The 25,259-nt window shown below is 40.6% G+C and overlaps 1 protein-coding gene across 1 annotated transcript in view; it reads left to right on the top strand.

The window, feature by feature from the left end:
* LOC115231407 (hephaestin-like protein) overlaps nucleotides 1-25,259 on the top strand; it is a 62,640-nt gene that overhangs the window by 21,423 nt on the left and 15,958 nt on the right. The window contains exons 5-11 of the mRNA XM_029801443.2: nucleotides 2,161-2,267; nucleotides 2,669-2,834; nucleotides 3,797-4,080; nucleotides 9,907-10,100; nucleotides 14,973-15,123; nucleotides 19,977-20,189; nucleotides 23,428-23,638. Coding sequence (XP_029657303.1) covers nucleotides 2,161-2,267; nucleotides 2,669-2,834; nucleotides 3,797-4,080; nucleotides 9,907-10,100; nucleotides 14,973-15,123; nucleotides 19,977-20,189; nucleotides 23,428-23,638 — 1,326 coding nt within the window. The remainder of the gene's footprint in view (nucleotides 1-2,160; nucleotides 2,268-2,668; nucleotides 2,835-3,796; nucleotides 4,081-9,906; nucleotides 10,101-14,972; nucleotides 15,124-19,976; nucleotides 20,190-23,427; nucleotides 23,639-25,259) is intronic.

Raw genomic sequence — 25,259 nt, 5'->3', positions numbered from 1 at the left:
TCAAAGTTTGAAAGTCTTTTTAATGTTGAAAGTGTATAATAGTTTTGTTTATATTTTGTTTTTCAAAACCTTTTCAGTTCTCTATTGATGCTACATGTCAGAAACTTGAGAGCAATCCTTTGAACATAGATTTCAATGGAACTGATAGCATACTTTGTCAATTGATGTTTATAATTCATCTGGACTAGTATTTTGCAGTCACTGGCTGTATGCATAGAATCCATCTCCTTGTCACAAAATTAGCAATTGTCTATCTCTTAAATGGTATATCTCTCTCTCTCTCAAATTTGCATTGAAATGCTTAATCTTAGAAATATAATGAGTAAAAAGTGGCATGCTTCTGGGTTACAACCTGTCACATGGTCAGGTCGTTGGTGACTAAACTGGCAACCCCATCAAGCTTGCTTGGTGAGGAGGGTCATTGTTGGGCACCCTGTGGGATGGAAAATAAGACCTGTCAAAGGGCAGAAGAACTACTGTGTAGTCAACAGCCAATTCAACAAGTACCTTGTCACAGTGAAGTGCCTGTGTTCTCCATTGACCCAGAGAGCTATGCTGGAGGGAGAGAAATCTTCAAGCAGGCCTTACCAGGCCAGACAGGTCAAAGGGTAGGAGACAGACAAAACCTTAGCAACAATAAATCGAAGCGTTGGCAGGAGGGTGTGGATTTAGTTATTGGCAGAACCTAACAGACCAGATTCCTGGCTTTGAACCAGCAGGATGTCATGCAGAGGATCTTGAATACAAGACAATGGATGAGACCCTAATATTCTTAGCTAGATGGAAACTGTGGGACCACATGGAGCAGCGCCCTGTGACTCCTATAGTATGCACAACCGAAACCCCTATGTGGGTGTCCTAAGAGATGGCCTAGATGAGATGAGATGATGATGCTTCTGAGTTTTTCTTTCTGCTTGTGCTGAACAGTTTTGAAGTGAGAGTCAGTTCATACAATCTGATCCTACTCTTTAGACTTGGAGGTCTGGTGCAGTGACTCAGTGGACTAAGTCATCTGTGCTGACCATCAAGTTGTAGGTTTTTGCATTGGAGTGGCCTTCTGAACTGCTTTACAGGGCTGGAGAGCTCCACCTTCACTGGTCTAATATTATTACTGAAATATACTCACACATATGGGAATCTAGCATTTTAAATGAACACCATAGAGTTGTGCTAAACTCCCAGCAAGATATGACCATGATGTCATTACTTGTAAGTGCTATTTTATTATGCTTATACGGCTAATACCCTTGGAGAATATGATAACTTCTCTCTTCTCTGATTTCCCTTCTCCAAATATTTCATATTTCATGCCTATTTAAGGAATATTTATTTGGATCAGTTGAATCATAAATATGTCAAACAAAAGCCATGTTTCATTTGTTTCATCTGTGCCACTGAATTCAACTTTGCCTGTATTTATCTGAGGTCAGTAAAATAGAGTACCATTCAACTACTGGGATCAGTTTCACTAATCCCTCTCCCACTAGATTTTGTAGTTTTGTCCCTATATTACAAATTATTATTATTACTACAAAAAGTACTGAAATAGTATGGTGCCAAACTAAATGCTTTGTGTTGGCAGAGTCATTAGAGCATCAGAAAAAGTTCCTTGTGGTATTTGTATAGCACTTTATATTCTGGTTTCAAATTCCACCAAGGTCAGCTTTTATCTCTCTGAGGTCAATAAAATAAAATACTTGTGAAAAATACTGTGGTCAATGGTATCAACTGACCTCTTTTCAAAAGTACTGGCCTCATGTCTAAATTACAGTCTAATTGACTGATGAACAATTATCTTTAGCAGACAAACTATTACATTAAAAAAAAATCAGAAACATTTCATACATGGAATGACAGATGCCATGTTGTGTTAGTGGTAACTAAATTATCCAGTCAGTGATATATCTTTGTTTCAAGTCCAAACATCGGGTTTTCTGCTCTTCTCCTGTCTCAATTTGCTATATATAATGTCTGGAGAAAATATGTTTAAAACTAAAATAATTAATAGCTATTTACTTAAGAAGCAGTCATTTAATTTCATTTTATTCTATTTTTTTTTTCTTCCTTCAAATTCATGCTTCTTTCTTTCTGAAAACAAATTAATTTCTAAATATTGTTAAATTTTTATGCTGAGAAAACATTTTATTTTGCTGTACAAAGGAAAGACTCCATCAACTTGTACCCAGCTGAATTCAGTGTTGCAACAATGGATATCAATGGTGAAGGATCATGGCTAGTCAAATGTCATGTACATGACCATTATGTGGGTAAATATCTTCTACTTTTATTGCATCTTTTAATTCTTGTCTAATCACAGTAGGAATACCTTCAAATTCATTGGTTTAGAGCCAAACCAATGAAAACCTCATCTGCATAAGTTTATTCAAGAGAGCACTGTGATTTCTTGTAGCTCTCTCTTGCATAGTGAACTCAACGAACAAAAGAGCCCCCTATTGGTTCTTGCAGAGGCTCTCCACACTCACACACACTCCACTTCTTAAATTGCACTGTATGTGATCCATTATATAGTTGTCTTTTATTTATTTATTTTTTTCTTCTTCCTGTTATTTTTGTTTTTTTAATCCAGCAAATTATTGGGTTTGAAACTAGAAAATTATAGACTAAGATCTTAACATTTTAATTGATGAAAATAAATATTGTATTTTAGGTGGCATGGAAACCTTGATGGAAGTATTGTATTGTAACAAGTCCAATGACATTAGCACCAATTCTAAAATTGTAACATACTATATTGCGGCTGAAGAAGAAGAATGGAGTTACTCAAGAAATGGCATGAACCCCTATGATGGTGGATCTCTCACAGACCCTGAAAGGTCAGCACTTTATTTTCAAAATTATTTTTAAAGTTTTGCATCTAGTTCTTTTTTGGTTTTGTTTTGTTTGTTTGTTTTTGTTTGTTTTAGTCAAGGAAGGCCTGGAAATATGTTGGACAGTATTTCACTGTCTACAGGATCATTAATACCAAAAGAAAAGAAAAAGAATCCATATGCAAAAGTGCTATGATTAAGTGAATATGGCAAATGATTCTTGGAGAATGGACTCAGTATGAGGGAACTATCATTACTTTATATTCCATGAATTTTGTCTGGAGGGAAGGGATTTGATCAATAAGAAAATTGCTGGTCAAAGACATCATGTATCAAACCAACATGAAGAGTACCTTACAACCAAAATATATTTAAAAGTTAAAGGAATTCCAAAAATGTTGATCATTCTTGCTACTTGTAATCCAATTTATGAATAGGTTAAATATAATTATCAAACCATTATTAAGTTTGTTTGCTCTCTGTATTTCTGTTGAGTAATCAAAAAATCAGGAAGGGGAAAAAGAATTTTTTAAAAGTTGTAATTTTGACGAAGATTTTTTTTTCAGAATCTTGAGCTTCATATTTTTAAATGTGGAATTCAACAAAAAAAAAAAAAAAAAAAAAAAAGGGAACAGAAAATCAAATATTGGAAAGCTGTTTGTTGGAGGATGTACAAAATCGTAATTTCCACTGTCGGAAGTAAAGGAATCTGAAGAAATTTTTTTTTAAATGCATTGAGGGCAGTGGGGGAGGGGCATACAATGCTTATTCAACACATCTGGCTAACTTCTTATATAGTTTAACAGTGCATCCTGTTTATAACTTTGTAATATCTCTATCAAAATTAAATTGGTGAGAGGTGGAGAGCATTGAATAAAATTGTCCAAGAAATCAGTTTGAAATTCAGTAATTAATTTTTTAAAACATACTGTATTGTTTGCTTTGCTTTTCTTTTTTTTCCCCACCAGTGGTTCAGAAGTATTTTTTAAAAACGGTTCACATAGAATTGGGGGAAAATACATAAAAGCTATCTATCATGAATACACTGACAACAGTTTTACAAAAAAGAAGCCAAGAGGAATAGATGAAGAACACTTGGGTTCCTTAGGGCCTGTGATTCGAGCTGAAGTTGGAGAAATGATAAAAGTTGTTTTCTACAATAAAGCATCATTTAATTTTTCCATTCATCCTTATGGAGTAACCTATGAAAAATTTGATGAAGGAGCTTTCTATACTGACGAAGCTGATAAGGGTAAAGTAACACTGAATTTTTTTTTTTTTTTTTTTTAATAATTTCAGAAATAATTTTTGTATAAATGATGACATTACTAGTTGTTGTTGTTGTTAAGCTGAAGGCCAGCCATGATAGGGCAGATCTATGATCAAAAGCATTCCAATTGTAACCATCCAACTGTTGTTCTTTAGCCCCACGTCAGCAATTATTGACCAAACCTATGATCAAAAAGCATTCCAGCCATGATCACTCAGGTGCATTGAATATCTATGAACACTTTATTTAATGTATCACACGCTTCTGAAAACAAGAACGTTTTATTGGGTCATCATTGGGTCATCATTCTAATGGATCTTAAGTCATTGTATTCATTGTTGTACAAAATATTATGCAAGGTTGTGTGTGAAGGCAAGAATGACCATACTAATATTTTTCTAAGTTTCCATATTTTTTATTACTCAGAACATATGCATTTACATATATATATAACAATTATTTGAATAAAACAGCATACAGGAGATAGTGACTGTGATAGCTAAAGGTCTTCATTGCATAAAATAATTTAGTTGTTTCTATGAAAATTATTGATGATTATTAAAGACAGAATAAGAAGTAGAAAAAGTGGCCAACAGAGTTCTGTATAGCACCTGAGGCTGTCTTGTTCAAGACTTCAATATCGCAACATTTTATAACATTCGCTCAGACTTCTAGAACTTTCAGCAGAACTATTTGGTGAGAAAATTCACGAAACTCACTTTCAAGTCTACTATTTATTTCGTTACACACCAGCTGATCTGATTGGTCAAATCGTGTTCATATAGGCAATAACGGAAGAATTTAAGACAGGATGCCCCTGGGAGTTCCTCTATGCTGATGACCTTGCTCTAATTGCTGAGTCACTATCAGAACTGGAGGAGAAGTTTCAGGTGTGGAAACAAGGATTAGAATCGAAGGGCCTTAGAATCAACCTAGCCAAAACCAAAGTCCTAATAAGTAGGAAGGTGGACCAAACCACAACGACTTCAGGTAGATGGCCCTGCTCGATCTGTAAAAAAGGTGTAGGTAGAAACTCTATAAGGTGCACCAAGTGTAAGCTATGGACACATAAGAGGTGCAGCAATGTCAAGGGAAGGCTAACTAAGAAAATAGTTTTTGTCTGTGGCAGATGCTCAGGAGAAATAAACACTGGAAGTGTGCAGAGTCCAACTTCTACCACATTCCAGGGAGACAAACTAGAAGTAGTTGATAGCTTCCGCTACCTAGGAGACCAAGTCAGTAGCGGGGGTGGGTGTGCTGAAAGCGTAACTGCTAGAGTAAGAATAGCCTGGGCAAAGTTTAGAGAGCTCTTACCCCTGCTGGTGACAAAAGGTCTCTCGCTAAGAGTAAAAGGCAGACTATATGATGCGTGTGTACGTACAGCCATGCTACATGGTAGTGAAACATGGGCCGTGACAGCTGAGGATATGCGTAAGCTTGCAAGAAATGAAGCCAGTATGCTCCGATGGATGTGTAATGTCAGTGTTCATAATCGTCAGAGTGTAAGTACTTTGAGAGAAAAGTTGAACCTAAGAAGTGTCAGTTGTGGTGTGCAAGAGAGACGGCTGCGCTGGTATGGTCATGTGACGAGAATGGCTGAAGATAGTTGTGTGCAAAAGTGCTACACCCTAGCAGTTGAGGGAACCTGTGGAAGAGGTAGACCCAGGAAAACCTGGGACGAGGTGGTGAAGCACGACCTTCGAACTTTAGGTCTCACCAAGGAAATGACTGAAGACCGAGTCCTATGGAAGTGTGCTGTGCATGAGAGGACCGGCAGGACTAGTCAGGCCATATCCCGTGGCCCCTACCTGGGACGTAGTCGATCCACCTGTGCATACCTTCCTTCTTGTGACACTTGTGAAGACCTGCTGAGGCAAGTGAAAATCAATCAAAATAGATGAACATCAATGGAATTTGTATCTTTGTGGTACCAGTGCCTGTGGCACACAAGAAAACCATCCGAACGTGGCCGTAGCCAGTACCGCATCGACTGGCCTCCGTGCTGTGGGAACATGGTGGCACATAAAAAAACACCATCCGAAGACCCGGCAAGACTAGTCAGGTCATAACCCGTGGGCCCTACCTGGGACGTAGTCAGTCCACCTGTACATACCTTCCGACTTGTGAAGACCTGCTGAGGCAAGTGAAAATCAAATCAAATCAAAACAAATCAAAATAGATGAACATCAATGGAATTTGTATCCTTGTGGTACCGGTGCCAGTGGCACACAAGAATCCATCCGAACGTGGCCGTAGTCAGTACCGCTTGTGGTACCAGTGCCGGTGGCACACAAGAATCCATCCGAACGTGGCCGTAGTCAGTACCGCTTGTGGTACCAGTGCCGGTGGCACACAAGAATCCATCCGAACGTGGCCGTAGTCAGTACCGCATCACTGGCCATCGTGCTGTGGGCACATAACAAACACCATCCGGTCGTGGCCGTTCGCCAGCCTCATCTAGCACCAGTGTCGGTGGCACATAAAAACACCTTCCGAAGACCCGGCAAGACTAGTCAGGCCATAAACCATGGCCCCTACCTGGGACGTAGTCAGTCCACCTGTGCATACCTTCCTCCTTGTGATACTTGTGAAGGCCTGTTGAGGCAAGTGAAAATCAAAATCAAATCAAAACAAATCAAAATAGATGAACATCAATGGAATCTTCCTTCTTGTGACACTTGTGAAGACCTGTTGAGGCAAGTGAAAATCAAATCAAAACAAATCAAAATAGATGAACATCAATGGAATCTGTATCTTTGTGGTACCAGTGCCGGTGGCACACACTTTGTGGTACCAGTGCCGGTGGCACACATGAGAACCATCCGAACGTGGCCGTAGCCAGTTCCGCATCGACCGGCCTCCGTGCTGTGGGCACGTAACAAACACCATCCGATCATGGCCGTTCGCCAGCCTCATCTGGCACCTGTGTCGGTGGCACATAAAAACACCTTCCGAAGACCCGGCAAGACTAGTCAGTCCACCTGTGCATACCTTCCTTCTTGTGACACTTGTGAAGACCGGTTGAGGCAAGTGAAAATCAAATCAAATCAAATCAAATCAAATCAAATCAAAATAGACAAAATAGATGAACATCAATGGAATTTGTATCTTGTGGTACCAGTGCCTGTGGCACACAAGAAATCCATCAGTGCCGTAGTCAGTGCGGTGGGCACATGACAAACACCATCCGATCGTGGCCGTTCGCCAGCCTCATCTAGCACCTGTGTTGGTGGCACATAAAAACACCATCCGAAGACCCGGCAAGACTAGTCAGGCCATAACCCATGGCCCCTACCTGAGACGTAGTCAGTCCACCTGTGCATACCTTCCTTCTTGTGACACTTGTGAAGACCTGTTGAGGCAAGTGAAAATCAAATCAAAACAAATCAAAATAGATGAACATCAATGGAATTTGTATCTTTGTGGCACGTGGCACATAAGAAAACCATCCGAACGTGGCCGTAGCCAGTACCGCATCGACTGGCCTCCGTGCTGTGGGCACGTAACAAGCACCATCCGATCGTGGCCGTTTGCCAGCCTCATAAAAACACCATCCGAGCGTGGCCGTCTGCCAGCCTCGTCTGGCACCTGTGTCGGTGGCACATAAAAACACCATCCGAGCGTGGCCGTCTGCCAGCCTCGTCTGGCACCTGTGTCGGTGGCACATAAAAAACACCATCCGAGCGTGGCCGTTTGCCAGCCTCGTCTGGCACCTGTGTCGGTGGCACATAAAATCACCCACTACACTCTCGGAGTGGTTGGCGTTAGGAAGGGCATCCAGCTGTAGAAACACTGCCAGATCTGACTGGACTGGTGCAGCTTTCGGGCTCCCCAGACCCCAGTTGAACCGTCCAACCCATGCTAGCATGGAAAGCGGACGTTAATTGATGATGATGATGATGATGATGATGATGATGATGATGATAGACATTAATGCCATTTAAGGCAATGCAGTTAATTTCTTGTAGCTGGCCTTTGCCTTTTTATGGCAATATAGTTGGATTGTGGTTCTAAAGCGGGGACCTAAGTGAGATGATTCAAAATTTTGCAGCAGCCTCACTATGCAGTATATTATGAGTGATCAGTTATTTGTAAGTCAAATAATCCATTTATTTTTCTTGACAGAGTGCATCTAGGGCTACATTAATTAGTATGTTCTTATTTAAAAAGTGATGTCTCCTGTAGCAATTAGAATACAAAAGGCTTGAGGTACAGAATGCAAGGATGATGACAGAGACCAGGGAAGTTGTGGAGGCATTGAGCAGAAGGAGAATGGACATATGTTGTATGTCAGAAACAAGATAGGAAGGAAGTGATGAGGGGAAGACAAGTGCAGAAATAAAAGTTTGTATGGTAAAATGTCTGGAAGGAGTTTATGATGCTGGTATCTTGGTTTGTATATAGTTTATAAATAGAGTGGTGAGTTTCACTGGAGTAAGTGAAAAGTTGATGATAGTGAAACTGGAGATTGGAAAGTTCTTGAGTGTATCATCTCAGGATATACTCCACAGGTAGGTTTTGAATGCTGATGAGTGGATAAGTTAATCATACAGTAAAGAAACTGATTTTTGATTGACTGACCTTGAACAACCAATCCTGACCAGTTGGGATTCACAGTACAAGTTGTAGTATCCAGTCTTTCGGACCCTGGACACAAAATGTAGCTCTCACCCTTGTATGCTAACCCATTGCAAAGTTACCCATTTACAGCTGAGTGAACTAGAGCAATGTGAAATGAAGTGTTTTGCTCAAGAATGCAATACACCACTGGACTGGGAATTGAAACCATGATCTCACAACCATAAGTACAACACCCTAACCACTAAGCCAAAAGATGAGGGAAGTTGTTATTGTTAGAGGAATTTGAGTGAACATATTATTGTAAAAACATTTGAGTAGCAGAATCAGCAAAATGTCTTGTGGTATTTAGTTACGTTCCTTGGTGCTCCAAGTTCAATCCTGCTGAAATTATCTTTGCCTTTCATTCTTCAGGGATCAATAAAAAAAATTCCATTTATGCCCTAACAACACACCTCTTACATTTGAGGTCTTGCACCTATGTAAGAACTTAATAGTATTATTTTTATTATGTATTTTCACTGCACAGCCCAACACAGCTCTGTCTGTGTACCTTGGGTATGTATAGAATTTTAGTTTTCTTTATTTTTTTAACAGTACTGAAAATAATCTATAAACTATATAAAATCTTGTAGTGCTAAAGTGTCTCTTTTCAATCCTCACATTCTGGTCATCTCAATTTCCAAATATTTATATTAGGATAATTTTCCATTTATTTTAGAGTTAAGATGTCCACAAATGGGCATATTATCCCAAACTTAAAACATGTAAAGAATTTATTAAGGATGTTGTATGTTTCTCCATTGAGTTCATCAACAAATGATACTAAATCTCTTCAGTAGCTTTTATTTATCAGGTGGTAGTTCATACAAGCTGTCACTACTATGTTTTTCTCTGGACAGGAAACTTAATTTTTTTGTAGTGTCAGTTCATCTACCTTCAGATCTGGGAATGTTACTTGTGATAGACTGTAATCTGGAATTAATCTCCAGTAGGAAATCATATATGACAGATGGTTGGCATGGAGTTTTAGGGAATTTTGGTTTCTTCTAAAAATTAATTAAAAATTTGTTGTAAATGTAACAACAAAAAAAAAAAAAATTGTGGGTGAATAACAATATACAGTAGGATGATTAATGTATACATTAATTAATTAAATTTGATCTAATTTGCTAAACAGAGGTTTAAGCACTAAAATATTTCTTTCTTAAAAACATTATTCTATTGTAGGTATTGTTGCACCACAGAGCCTGAAAACTTACTACTGGTATGTAACAAAAGATATGGCACCACTTGAAAATGATCCCGACTGCTTAACTAAAATGTATGCATCAGAAGTAAACACCATGAAAGACACATACTCTGGCCTTGTTGGGCCATTGCTTATATGCAAAGCTGGTAGACTTGATAGCAACAGAAAACAGGTGAGAAATGTCATACGCTTTTTACTCCTTTTACTTGTTTCAGTCATTTTGACTGCGGCCATGCTGGAGCACCGCCTTTAATTGAGCAACTCGACCCTGGGACTTATTCTTTGTAAGCCCAGTACTTATGCCATCTGTCTCTTTTGCCGAACCGCTAAGTGACGGGGACATAAACACACCAGCATCGGTTGTCAAGCAATGCTAGGGGGACAAACACAGACACACAAACATACACGCACACACACACACACACACACATATGTATATATATATACGACAGGCTTCTTTCAGTTTCCGTCTACCAAATCCACTCATAAGGCTTTGGTCGGCCCGAGGCTATAGTAGAAGACACTTGCCCAAGGTGCCACGCAGGGGGACTGAACCCGGAACCATGTGGTTGGTAAACAAGCTACTTACCACACAGCCACTCCTGCGCCTGTCATGTTTCTTTTTTAATGAGAAAGAAATTTTTCTTTTGTGATATGTAGGCTGTGTCAGCCATGATAAAGTTGTTGATCTTATTCCCATTATATAATGGCTTAAAAAATAAATTTTATGTTTGTTTGTGAAGTGAAGTGAAGCAATGATACAAGAAGTGCTGAAAAGTTCCTGGCTTTGGGTAAAAGAAAATACAGGAGGATCAGTTAATTATGATTTTATTCAACATATTCCGCTCTCAGATTCACACACTTATTGCAGTGGCCCTTCTGTTTTTCTATGAACGTGGCCATTGCCAGCGCTGCCCCAACTGGCCTCAGTGCTGGTGGCACGTAAAAAGCACCATCCGATTGTGGCCGTTGCCAGCCTCATCTGGCCCCTGTGCCGGTGGCACGTAAAAAGCACCATCCGATTGTGGCCGTTGCCAGCCTCATCTGGCCCCTGTGCCGGTGGCATGTGAAAAGCACCATCCGATTGTGGCCGTTTGCCAGCTTTGTCTGGCACCTGTTCAGGTGGCACATAAAAAGCACCCACTACACTCTCGGAGTGGTTGGCGTTATGAAGGGCATCCAGCTGTAGAAACACTGCCAGATCAGACTGGGCCTGGCGCAGCCTTCTGGCTTCCCAGACCCCAGTTGAACCGTCCAACCCATGCTAGCATGGAAAACGGACGTTAAACGATGATGATGATGATGATGATTATGATGATGATGATGTAAAGAACTTAGAAGGTTGGGCCTCCAGCCAGGACTTTCGTGATACCCTTAAAGCCAGGAACTTGTCAGCACCCCCTCATATACCTCTGTAAGTGTATGTTTGGGTTTCATTTCCACTGGACATTCTTGTTTTCATTTTAAAGACCTTTATTTTACTAGGATTTATAAGCAAATCTATAGTAAACAGTTTACTTACCAACCACAAGGTTTTGGGATCAGCATGGCACCTTGGGCAAGTGTTTCCTCCTAGAACTCCATGCTGATCAAAGCCTTGTGAGTGGATTTAGTAGATGGAAACTAAAAGAAGCCCACTGTATGCGTGTGTGTGTATGTGTGTATATGTGTACATGTGCACGTACGTGCATGTGTGTACATGTATGTGTGTGTGTGTGTGTGTGTGTGTCTGCATATGTGTTTGTATTTCCTTTCATCTTCATGAGTGTTTACTGGTTGTAAATAGTAACAGCAAGCCTCTGTAGTTGGTATTAGGGAGAGCATCCAACCATAGAAACCAAACCAAATCAGACTGTAGCCTGGCACAGCTCTCCGGCTTTCCAGTTCCAGTCAAACTGTCTAACCTCCATGCCAGCATGGAAAACAGATGCTAAATGATGAGGAGGAGGAGAAGGGGGAGGAGGTCAACAATGATGACAATGATGGAGAGATGGACAACGATGACAACAACAACAATGATGTCATTTGCTTGCCGTCCAGTGCAAAAGTGTGAAGGCGCATGGCTCAGTGTTAAACTGTTGAGCTTATGATTGTGAGGTTGTGAGTTCGAATCCCGGACCAGGCTGCATGTTGTGTTTTTGTGCAAGACACTTTATTTCACATTGCTCCAGTTCACTCAGCTGTAGAAATGAGTTGCAACGTCACAGGTACCAAGCTGTATCGGCCCTTGCCTTTCCCTTAGATAACATCGGTGGCATGGAGAAGAGAGGCTGGTAGGCATGGGCAACTACTATTGGCACTTCTTTGATTTCACGGTCAAATAAGTACCAGTTGAGCACTGGGGTCAATGCAGTCTTACTGGCTCCTCTCCAAACACTGAAGGCCCCATGCCAAAATTTGAAATCAATATTAACGATAAGTGGTGGGCTGGCAGAAACGTTAGCGCACCGGTATTTTGTCTGACTATGTTCTGAGTTCAAATTCCACTGAGGTCGACTTTGCCTTTCACCCTTTTGGGGTTGATAAATTAAGTATCAGTTGTGTACTGGGGGTCGATCTAATCGACTGGCCCCTTCCCTCAACCTTGCCCAGACTTGTGCCTCAGAGGCTAACTTTCTAGGTGCAATCCCATGGTCATTCATGACCGAAGGGGGTCACCCCTACAGTGTAAAAGCGCATCCAATCTTCTTAATATGTCTCAACATATTGTACACACTTTGTAGTAAACAAAAGGCTGATTTAAACAATGTTGCTTGTTCCCAGTTCTTTGGGCTGTTTGTGGTTCAATACACTAGGACTTTGGAAACAAATGCAGGTTGGTATCAGGAAGGGCATCCAACCATAGAAAATTCTGTTCCAATGTACTCTCGTCTGGCCCATGCATGCATGGAAAAGTAGATATCAAAATAATGATGATGAATTTCTTGAGGGAGGTATCATATATTCTGAGTCCAAGTTCCGCTGAAGTTGACTCTGCCTTTCATTCTTTTAGGGTTGATAAATTAGGTACCAGCTGAGTACTGGGATCGATGTAATTGACTTAACCCCTGCCTATAAATTTAAAGCCATGTGCCTATAGTATAAAGGATTATTATTATTATTATTATTATTATTATTATTATTGGTGACTCATGAAAATCACCCACTACACTCTCAGAGTGGTTGGTGTTAGGAAGGGCTGATCAGATTGGAGCCTGGTGCAGCCTCCTGGTTTGCCAGACCTCAGTCCAACCCATGCCAACCCATGCCAGCATGGAAAGCGGACATTAAACAACAATGATGATGATTATTATTATTATTATTAGTTAGTCTGTCATTGTTGACAATGACAAGGACATCACACAGGAAAGAAAAGACAGAGTACAGTGCATCCAGTTGTAACCAATCAGTGTCAGTCATGCTTGGAAGGCTCTGCAGTAGGTCATGCACTTGTGATCTGTTGGGACTGAAGGAAAGGAGTTGGCTCTGGACTTGCGTAGTTTGTGTTTTCTTCATGCCCCTGCAATACTGTTCTCTGTTCTCTTTGTAGGAGATAGCACCTTTAATAATAATAATAATCTCTAATTTTGGAACTAAGCCAGCAATTCTGAGGGGAGGTTGAAGTTGACTACATTGGCTCCAGTACTCAACTGGTACTTCTTTCAGCAACCCCCAAAGAATGAAAGGCAAAGTTGACTTTGGTGGTATTTGAATTCAGAACATAATGGCAGACACACTCAAAAAAAATTTTATGGGATTTTCAAATGAGGATTTCCAAGGGTCTCCTCACTGTTCACTGTTCATGTAATCTATTAAAACCTGTGGGATGACGTCAGCAGCTGGACATCAGCAGCTGGGTGCGTTGACCGGAAGCTGGGGCAACTAGAAGGGGCAGCGGTGAGGCGTGCGCAGGCAGCGGTCAATTGGGCCTTTCTAACGTGGGTCGTGCAGGTGACGAGACATGTGCGGACATCGCTAAGGGCTTGGGCTAGCAGCTGCTATCGTTAGTGTTCGGGTCGGGGCTGTGTCGAAGGACTAGTTACCACTGGAGGGTCTCCGTCACGAGGAAGAGAAGGTAGGTGCCTTTATATTCAAATCGCGCACACACCACAAAACCTTTCACACTATCTCAGGTTTTTGTCATCTTTTAATTTTTTAATTTTTCATTTTGTCATTTTTCTACTTTTCCCATCATTTTTTTTCTTCTTTGTTCAATTCTGTCATCTTTCATTATTAGCTTTTAGTTTCCCCGTCACTAATTGCTAACTTCTCAAGTATCACTTCCCTCTGCCTGTTCATTCCTCTTCACTCAGCTTCTCTTAGCATAGTACCCTACTATCACCATCTTGTTATCTCTCTGTACCAGACTATGCATTTTGTCTGGTATGCTAATGATTTTGCCCACTCACCACCTTAATAATAATAATAATAATAATAATAATAATAATAATCCTTTCTACTTTAGGCACATGGCCTGAAATTTGGAGGGAGGAGGCTAATTGATTACATCGGGCCCCTATACTTGACTGGTACTTATTTCACCAACCCTGAAAGGGGTCAACCATGGTGGAATTTGAGCTCAAAACATAAAGACAAATGAAATGCCTTTATTCGCCTTACAGAAACACAGAAACCTTGGGTTCAGTCCCACTGTGTGGCACCTTTGGCAAGTGTCTTCCACTGTAACCTTGGGCTAACCAAAGCCTTATAAGTGGTTTTGGTAGACAGAAACTGAAAGAAGCTCCTCATATGCATGTGTGTGTGTGTGTGTGTGTGTGTGTGTGTGTGTGTGTGTGTGTGTGTGTGTGTGTGTGTGTGTGTGTGTGTGTGTGTCTTTGTCTCCCACACCACTTCACCATAACTTAGCAGTTTAGCAAACAAGATTAATAAAATAAGTATTAGGCTTAGAAAAAAATACTGGGTTCAATTCATTCGACCAAAAGTTCTTCAAGGCGGTGCTCCAGCATGGCCACAGTCTTATAACTGAGACAAGTAAAAGATAACACTGGATGTAATTTTGCATGTATTATTTTATCATCTTTTCATTTATTTTCTCCCTTTTCAGAAAGGCGTAGATAAAGAGTTCTTTCTCCTGTTTATGGTGACTGATGAAAACAATTCTCATTACTTGAAAAGGAACATTAAAATGTATACTACAGATCCTGAACATGTTGATGTAGAGGATGAAGATTTTATGGAATCAAATTTGATGCATGGTAGGTACTCAAGTGGATTACATTTTATTTTTTATCTTTTCTTTATTTCAGTCATTAGACTGCATCCATGCTAGGGCACCACCTTCAAAGGTTTAGTCAAATGAGTCAACCCCAGTAATTTTTTTTTTTAGGCCTTGTACTTACCGTAAATCCTTGAGTATAATCCGCATTTTTTCCGAAAATTTAAAGGTCAAAATCCCTAGTGCATACTATATATAAGGTTAAAAATGAAAATTATTTTCTAAGCAATGTCCGAGTCTCTATTTACTGTCCGGCAATGTTTATTCAGATGCATTTTGTGATGTCGGGCGCGAAAATACCTTAAGCTGAGTCAGCAGAAGTTTGCCTTTACCTTCTGCCGGAACCACGTGGAGCTTAGGTGTTTCGCTCATAAACACACACATCGCCCGGTCTGAGATTCGAACCCGCGATCCCTCGACCGCGAGTCCACTGCTCTAATCACTAGGCCATGTGCCTCCACATGTGTCTTCCCATGGGTGATTAAATAAATACCAGGTGAATGATAAAGATGAGGTGAAGTACAGGTGTTAGTTCTTAAAGTAACAATGTGTCTGATGTAGCGATTTGATGGGATCATAAGGAGAAATGAGAGAGAATTCTTGAAGAATGATAAAAAGAAAGAAAAATGACTACCAACACTGACATTTTAATATGTTTTGAGGGGCAAACATGGCTGTGTGGTTAAGAAGTTTGCTCCTCAACCGTATGTTTCAGGGTTCAGTCCCACTGTGTAACACCTTGGTAAAGTGTCTTCTACCATGGCTCTAGGCTGACCGAAACCTTGTGAGTGGATTTGAAGGATGAAAATTGAAAGAACCCTGTTGTGTGTACGCTTATGTCTCTTTGTCCTCACATAATAATTGCGAATGAGTTTCACTGTTATACAAATAGTGTCGTTCGTTTCCAATATTCAGCAAAAACATGTCTGGCCATAATTTGCTTGGAAATAAGTGAGGGTTGACGACAGGAAGGGCATGTGGCCGTAGAAAATCTTCCTCAACAAATTTCGTGTGGTCCTTGCAATCATGGAGAAGTGGAAGTTAGAACGATGTTTTTCACATACTGACAGTAAAGTATCTCTCTCTTTACAAGCTGACCTCATGTCGTCCTAAAAAAATTAACCTAATATTTAAATGCATGCCCTAACAGATCTTTTCGGTTTGAACAGCAGTTTTTTCTAGCGGTGTCATATGAAATTGTCACCCATAATTATGACCCTAGTATCGATCTATTGCATTTCAATCTATTTTAGGGTTAGGGTTAGTTAGGGTCAGGGTTAGGGGTGGGGGAACGGTATCTTTTTTTCTTCAGAAATGTAAATAAACCCAATCTGTTTCTTAAACGAGGGACATATTAATACGGCACAGAATGTTTTCACCTCAATAGACAGTCATTGATTGGTTGAAATTGCAGAAATTGAAGAAATAAAAACAACAAATATCTAACAAACTATGAATTTTCTCAATAAAGCCAAGAGAAAAAGATGTTTTATAAACATATTCTACCAGTATACGAAGTTTAAAAGTGTTTAGTTAGGTGGAAATTATTTTTAAAAACTGCCGTTCAAACCGAAAAGATCTGCCCTAACTTCTCTATCCAAATCTTTCATGGTTTATTACTATCACAGGTACCTTTCACCAAATCCCAATACTTTGTATATATATCGTTAATACTTGATCATAGCAACAGAGTTATTTCCCTTTATATACACTAGCCAATGTTTTTGAAACCGTGAACTAGGGTTTTCACCTGCTGCATAAAAATAAACAAATAAAAACCATGTCCAATTTATCTTCTTTATTTCGATATAATAATAATGAAATTATTGTATACAGTGCTCAGGTGCACCACAACTTGTCAGAAAGTGCATATAAAGTACATGCAGTAAGGTAGAAATGTCTGGAAAGTGAACATGCTTGTGTATGTTAGGAGGGGAGAAAATCAAGTGTAGTGTTGGCGAATCTCAGGAAGCATGGAAGTTTTGAAGGATGCAGTGCTTCGACAACTAACAACCGATGCCGGCAGTTTGTTCCACGCTTCAGCAACTCTCAGCGTGAAAAAATGTTTCCTGAAGTCATGGGAGCTGTGCTGTTTTCTTACTTTGTAAATATGTCCACGGGTGTTTATTTGGGTGGAGTTTGAAGAGGTGCTCAGAGTTATTGTTTGTGCGATGGTTGATAATTTTATGGGTGTCTGCCAAGTCAGCTGCCAGACGTCGGAGTTTCAATGTGTCCATGCCCAGGGAAGTAAGGCGTTCAGGATATGGCAAATGCCTGATGGAGGGTATTCTTTTGGTTGCACGTCGCTGAACAGCTTCGTGACAGTAAGGTGTCGTTGGTTGCTATTTCTAGCAGGTCGAGCAACTGCCTAGATATTCCTTTCATCGACTATTATTTCCTTATTGCTCACAAGGGGCTAAACACAGAGGGAACAAACAAGGACAGACAAACGGATTAAGTCGACTACATCGACTCCAGTGCGTAACTGGTACTTAATTTATCGACCACGAAAGGATGAAAGGCACAGTCGACCTCGGCGGAATTTGAACTCAGAACATAGCGGCAGACGAAATACCTATTTCTTTATTACCCACAAGGGGCTAAACACAGAGAGAACAAACAAGGACAGACAAACGGATTAAGTCGACTACATCGACCCAGTGCGTAACTGGTACTTAATTTATCGACCACGAAAGGATGAAAGGCACAGTCGACCTCGGCGGAATTTGAACTCAGAATGTAGCGGCAGACGAAATACCGCTAAGCATTTCACCCGGCGTGCTAACAATTCTGCCAGCTCGCTATTGAGCCACCAGAACTCTCCTTGCCTGAATGGAAGACAGGATGGTCATAAAAGGAATGTTTTGGGTCATAAGTCTGTTGGATCAGATCTGATCTAGAGTTAAATAACCACACGGTCACTCCAACAAGACATAATGAAAACTTTGTGGCCAGGAAGCAACCTGAGAAAAGTCTGAAGAAATGACATCTAAACAAAAGATTAACGGTTTAACTGAGGTTTATTATATTGGTTTCAAATGTTGGCACAAAGCCAGCTATTCCAAGGGAGAGGGAAAGTCGATTACATCAACCCCTGTGCTTATTTTATTGAACCCAAAAGGATGAAAGGAAAATTCAACCTCAATGAAATTAGAACTCAGAATTTAAAACCCTTTCGTTACTGTATTTATTTTTAGACGCTTTGTGTTTCTTTCAATCACTTTAAATATAACAAAGAATTTAGTAAAATATCTTAGTTATCATTAAGCTAATGTTAGGATCATAAATTGTGACTAAGTTTTGGTGGAAGATTTTAATTCAGAATGTATGAAAACAAGACATTTGTACTCAGAGCCAGAGCCGGTTTCAGCCGGGTTGGTAATGGAAGGGTTAAAGATGGACTAAATGCTGCTAAGAATTTTGCCTGGCGTGCTAATGATTCTGCCAGCTTACTGAGATTTGTTATATTGACTAGGATCTGATATTTGTTATTGTTTGTTACTTTCGATACCTCTCACAATTTAACTTTTCCTTCATATTCAACCAGAGAAAAAAATAAAAAGAATTTCAACATTCTAAGATCAAACTGCAAAATAGGGAAAACTTGAAAAATAACTAACAGTTATGAAGAACAAACACATCCATACATACACAATATTCAATAGCATAACAATGCTAATTATAAACAAATGGTAACTGATTTCTTCCTCCTGAAAATAAAACAACATTTATAAAGGTGAAGTATACTAAATGTTTGAGGGACAGTAATAATAATAATCCTTCCTACTAAAGGCACAAGGCCTGAAATTTTGGGGGAGGAGACTAGTCAATTACATCGACTCCAATGTTCCTCTGGTACTTAATTAATCGACCCCCAAAGGATGAAAGGCAAAGTCAACCTCGACAGAATTTGAACTCAGAGCATGAAGATGGATGAAATGCTGCTACGCATTATGCCCAGTGTACTAACGATTCTTCCAGCTTGTCACCTTAAATAATAATAATAATAATAATAATGATAATGATAATGATAATAATAATAATAAATGCTCTGATGCAGTACCAGGCAGTGGCTCTCGTGGCTTCTGATCTTAACTGATTGGAAGTGTTATCAAGTACATTATTTTGTCTTGGTATAAAAGATGGGCTACAGCAAATATTCTGCTCAATACCACAGATTTGCTTGTCAGTTGTTTGACCGTAACCAGTTGACCATGTCCCTTAGTGGCTGACGATATGTGCATCTCTGATCACGAGCAGAAGTAGTGGAGGAGCATCATAGCCATGTGTTGAGAGGGATTCTTTCGGGTTTGAATTAGTCACCTCTGGAAACATGGGTGTTTCATTCAACATCCTTAAACAACCCTTATTCAGGCACCTTTTGAGCAGGATGGGTTACTTGACCAGAAGAAAATTCTAACTGGTCCCCACCTGCAAGGTCATGTGCTGTTTATCTTGATATGAAATCACCATGTCGTGCACATATGGTTGTGATGCATGTACCTAGTGTACCCTTATCAGATGGGTAGTCATGATGGGTATACTGGGCTTCGTATATTTTACTGCAGTGTTACTTTGATGGCATGCACTGCTCTCTCACTCAATAATAATAATATAATAATAATAATAATAATAATAATGAACTGTTTGTATACAGTGCTCAGATGCACTACAACTAATCAGAAAAGGTAACCTGAAGTGTATGTACAGTATAGCAAAATTGATTGTTATAATTTAAACTGTGAATATAGAGGAACACATCTATGCATTATAAGACCCTTAATGGACTGATCTACAAATGTGATAAATAAAAATTCCTCTTATCTTTTGTAGGTATCAATGGCTACCTTTATGGGAATCTTCATGAACCAGAAATGTGCATGAATGATAAAGTCATCTGGCATATCATGGCTCTTGGCAACGAAGTTGATTTGCATACTGTTTATTTCCATGGAAATACTTTCACTGTTCACAAAAACCATAAAGATACTTTCAGCGTACTCCCAGGAATGCTACAAACACTAGAAATGAAAGCTGTAAATCCTGGTAAGTAAATATTATTCCTGGAAACATCCTGTGGCAGAGTTTAAACTCTATTTCCTCACGTTGTTATATTTATGACCTATGATTCTATTAGGAGGTATCAATAACCAGCAAGGTAATTGCTACAGAGTTACTGTCATTCTTATCTATTCAAATCTCTTTTAATAAATATCCAATTCCATTTTGTGTTTCTTACCTTGTTTGCTTTACAATAACGACAGAATGACCACGAGTAGAAATGCTGTCTGAATGCTTGATTCAGCAGGCTTCCATTGTATTTAAGTTGAATGAAGATCACTCCCAATGCTGCAGTTGTTCTGGTTACAGTATTTAATTTATTACCATACTATGCCCTGTCTATTCTTTTATCCTTCCAAGGTAAATAAACCTAAGAAACATTTTATAATTGATAATTACAATAATAGCCTTTATAATGATTCTATATCAGCTTCTGTTCCTTGGAGCTGGATGGATTTGTAACTTCTCTATCCAAGTAATAATAATAATAATATAATAATAATAATAATAATAATAATAATAATAATGAAATTATTGTATACAGTGCTCAGGTGCACCTCAACTTGTCAGAAAGTGCATATAGAGTATATGCAGTAATGTACAAATGTCTGGAAAGCGAACAGTGTATGAGTCAGGTACATGCTTGCGTGTGTATGGAGGGGAGAAAATCAGGTGTAGTGTTGGCGAATCTCAGGAAGCATGGAAGTTTTGAAGGATGCAGTGCTCTGACAACTAACAACTGATACTGGCAGTTTGTTCCATGCTTCAGCAACTCTCAGCGTGAAAAAATGTTTCCGAAAGTCATGGGAGCTGTGCTCTGTTTTCTGACTTTGTAAACATGTCCACGGGTGTTAGACAGATGGAGTTTGAAAAGGTGCTCAGAGTTATTGTTTGTAAGATGGTTAATAATTTTATGGGTGTACTCACAACCCACTTGTTTATTTACCTCTTATCATCTCTGCTGTGATCTATTCTCACCCAGACCCAACCACTAACTCCTATTCTGAGTCCTTCCACTCCAAAACATTGACGCTCTGGAATCTTCTCCCTATGCATGTATTTCCTGAAGATGTTAACTTGCAGCAGTCCAAGCAAAACATTAACAACATCAAGTCAAGGATCACTGGTCTCAGCAATATAGAATAAGTCTGTGAAGAGAAATTCTCCAAATATAAAAAACATAAGGAGAATCCACCCTATCATATTTTCATCTCCATCCCTCCCTGTTTCTCTAATTCCTTCCTTCGCTTCTGCTCCCTGCCTTACTACCCAGCCTACCCTCTTATCTAGCATTCCCTTATCTCTCCACCCAGTATCATTATCCACTCTCTCTTCTGTTTTCCTTTAGTTATAAGGACCATTTTAGGGCCTTAGTCTTACAAATTACAAGACAATCACCATTAGTGCAGGTAGTACAAAAAAGTACCCAATACACCCTGTAAAGTGGTTGATATTAGAAAGAGCATCCAGTTGTAGAAACTGTGGGATGATGTCAGCAGCTGGGGAGCTGACCAGAACTTGGGGCTGACCAGAAGGGACAGCAGTAATGCTCGCGCTGCGAGGGCAGGATTCTGCCTTTTCAAGTCAGGTCGCCGAGCAGATAACACGGGTCAGCACGTTGTTAAGGTTTGGGAGAAGCAGCTGCTATTTCTAGCGTTTGGGTCGGGCTGTGTTGAAGGATCCATTACCGCTGATGGGTCTCCATCTGAGCGAAGAGAAGGTAGGTGCCTTTATTTCGAATCTCTTGCATACACCACAGAAACCATGTTAAAGAAGACATTGGTGCATAACACAGTCCTCTGATTTGTAAGACTGCCAAGCTCTTCAATTTGTGCGAGCATGGAATTTGGACATTAAATGCCAATGATGGTGTTGGCGACAGCAGTGGTGAAGACAATGGTGGCAATGGATATCTTCAGATAATGTAATCCATTAACTTTATAACTAGCAAGAGCCATAGTTTTCAGTACCTTGAAAATAAAGAGCTCACTGAAAAGAACACGGCAGTCATGGAAAATATTTGCATATGTGCAGACATGCACATATGTTTGCACAAATCGAAATCGATCAACATCAATGGAAATTGCAGCTGTGATACCAGTGGCCGGTGGCACGTAAGCAAACCATCCGAACGTGGCCGTTGCCAGCCTCGCCTGGCACGTAAAATGCACCATCCGACCGTGGCCGTTGCCAGCTTCGCTTAGCCCTGTGCCAGTGGAACGTAAAAAGCACCATCCAAACGTGGCCGTTGCCAGCCTCGCCTGGCCACGTGCCGGTGGCATGTAAAAAGCACCATCCAACCATGGCCGTTGCCAGCTTCGCCTAACCCCGTGCCAGTGGCACGTAAAAAGCACCAACCAACCGAGGCCGTTTGCCAGCCCCGTCTGGCACCTGTGCTGGTGGCACGTAAAAAGTACCCACTACACTCACAGAGTGGTTGGCATTAGGAAGGGCATCCAGCCGTAGAAACATTGCCAGATCAGACTGGGCCTGGTGCAGCCTTCTGGCTTCCCAGACCCCAGTTGAACCGTCCAGCCCATGCTAGCATGGAAAGCAGATGCTAAATGATGATGATGATGATGATGATATATATACATATTGGAGCGCTAAGAGTACCATATGAGTGAGATCATTGCCAGAGCAACAACCTGTCCTCTGTGCCAGCGGCACGTAAAAAACACCATTCGAGTGTGATCATTAGCTGCATCGACTTACTGGCACTTGTGCTGGTGGCACGTGAACAAAACATTCTAGCGAGGTCGTTGCTAGTGCCGCTGGACTGGCTCCTGTGCAGGTGACACATAAAAAGCACCATTTGAGCATGGCTGTTGCCAGTACCACCTGACTGGCCCCCGTGCCGGTGGCACATAAAAGCACCCACTACACTCTCGGAGTGGTTGGCGTTAGGAAGGGCATCCAGCTGTAGAAACTCTGCAAGATCAGATTGGAGCCTGGTGCAGCTATCTGGTTCGCCAGACCTCAGTCAAATTGTCCAACCCATGCTAGCATGGAAAACGGACGTTAAACGATGATGATGTCAATGATGATGATATGTATATATATATATACATATCATCATTATCATCATCTCTGCAGATACACATGTATATAATTCTACTTTTTGTTTTGTATTACAATAAAATAACAGACATTTTGTTTGTGCTGAAAAATTGTTTGTTCTAAATGAATCCCATCCATTGTAACCAGTGACTTTCTTCTGTAGGTACATGGGCTGTGGAGTGCGTGACCAATGATCACTTCAATGCTGGAACCAAGGCCATGTATAAAGTAGATCACTGTGGGAGAAAGAAAAATATTGAAATAACGGAAAACAAAGTTAGAGAATATTTCATTCAAGCTCAAGAAATTGAATGGGATTATGCCCCAGGACATAAAGACCTCATCTATAACACATCCCTTGATGACCCTAACAAGTAAGTTATTTACACATTTATTCAATGGTTTTTTCCTTTATATGTGTGTGTGTGTGTGTGTGTGTGTGTGCATGCATCATGTGTATCCATCGGAGCAATAAGGACTATCTGGTTATCCAAGGATGTTTAATGCTTGTGCAATGAATTAGTTTAAAGTGGAGAAGAGTTGCACACCACCACCCTCACTCACCCGCTCATGACCATCTTCAGTTACCTGGTCAAAATATCTGGGGATGGAGATGGATGCATAGGATGACCAAGATGTCTTGCTTGCCCCATCTTGCTCTCAGCATTCCACAATCATCATCATCATCATCATCATCATCAACAGCTGTAGCAGCATTTAATGTCTGTTTTCCATGCTGGAATGGGTTGGACAGCTTAACAGGAACTTGCAAGGCCAGGGAACACAGCAGGTCCCATAGTTTGTTTCGGCATGGTTTCTACAGCTGGATGCCCTTTCTAATGCCAACCACTTTACAGAGGGTACTGGGTGATTTTTACATGCCACCATCACCAATGCATTTTATGTGGCATCAGCTTCAATGTTTTTTACATGGCACTTTGGTTTTAGTATTTCAATTCTGTTGTGGTAGGCAGGTCTTCTCGGGTACAATAATGCACCACATATCTCAGACTTCTGTCATCTCTGTAAAGTTCAGCATTTTGAAATTGTCCTTCGATACTTTATCCCATGTCTTCCTGGGTCTCCCTCGTCTACAGCTTTCCTCTATTGAACCATGAAGTTTTCTTCTGCAGAATCCACTGGATCCACTCTTCACATGAATAGGTAGGCAAGACCTAATATGCTAATTAACCCATAGCTAGGACCCTGACAGGTGCTGCTACGCTGAGTCAGAGTAGACCTGAAAACAATAGAGCTTAAGAGATGGTTCCACACTCTTCAAGATCCTGGAACTCCCAAACCAGGGCCCCACAACTGGATGCAGTTTAATGTCATACACAAAACACACATATCCACACACTCACACACACATAATGCATTTATAGGCACAGGCATGTCTGTGTGGTAAGGAAAGCATGCTTCCCAACCACATGGTTCTGGGTTCAGTCCCTCTGTGCAGCACCTTGAGCAAGTGTCTTCTACTATAGCCTCAAGCAGACCAAAGCCTTGGGAGTGGATTTGGTAGATGGGAACTGAAAGAAGATCGTCATATCATTATCGTTTAATGTCCGTTTTCCATGCTAGCATGGGTTGGACGGCTCGACCGGGGTCTGGGAAGCCAGAAGGCTGCACCAGGCTCCAATCTGATCTGGCAGAGTTTCTACAGCTGAATGCCCTTCCTAACGCCAACCACTCCGTGAGTGTAGTGGGTGCTTTTTACATGCCACCGGCACAGGTGCCAGGCGAGGCTGGCAATGGCCACGATCGGTTGGTGCTTTTTACGTGCCACCGGCACAGGGATCACAACTACAATTTCCATTGATTTTTGATGTTGATGTACTTGACTCAATAGGTCTCCTCAAGCACAGGGTCGAAATGGTGTTTCTTTACTTGCCACCTGCACAGGAGTCAGTCCAGCGGCACTGGCAACTGCCGGGTGCCAGTCATAGGATTGGTTCAATTTCGATTCCGATTTCACTTGCCCCAACAGATCAT

This window comes from Octopus sinensis, linkage group LG2 (genome assembly GCF_006345805.1).
Source record: "Octopus sinensis linkage group LG2, ASM634580v1, whole genome shotgun sequence".
In the NCBI taxonomy this organism is placed as follows: domain Eukaryota; kingdom Metazoa; phylum Mollusca; class Cephalopoda; order Octopoda; family Octopodidae; genus Octopus; species Octopus sinensis.
The sequence above is the reverse complement of the archived record's forward strand: the minus strand, read 5'-3'. Positions and strand labels throughout refer to the sequence as shown.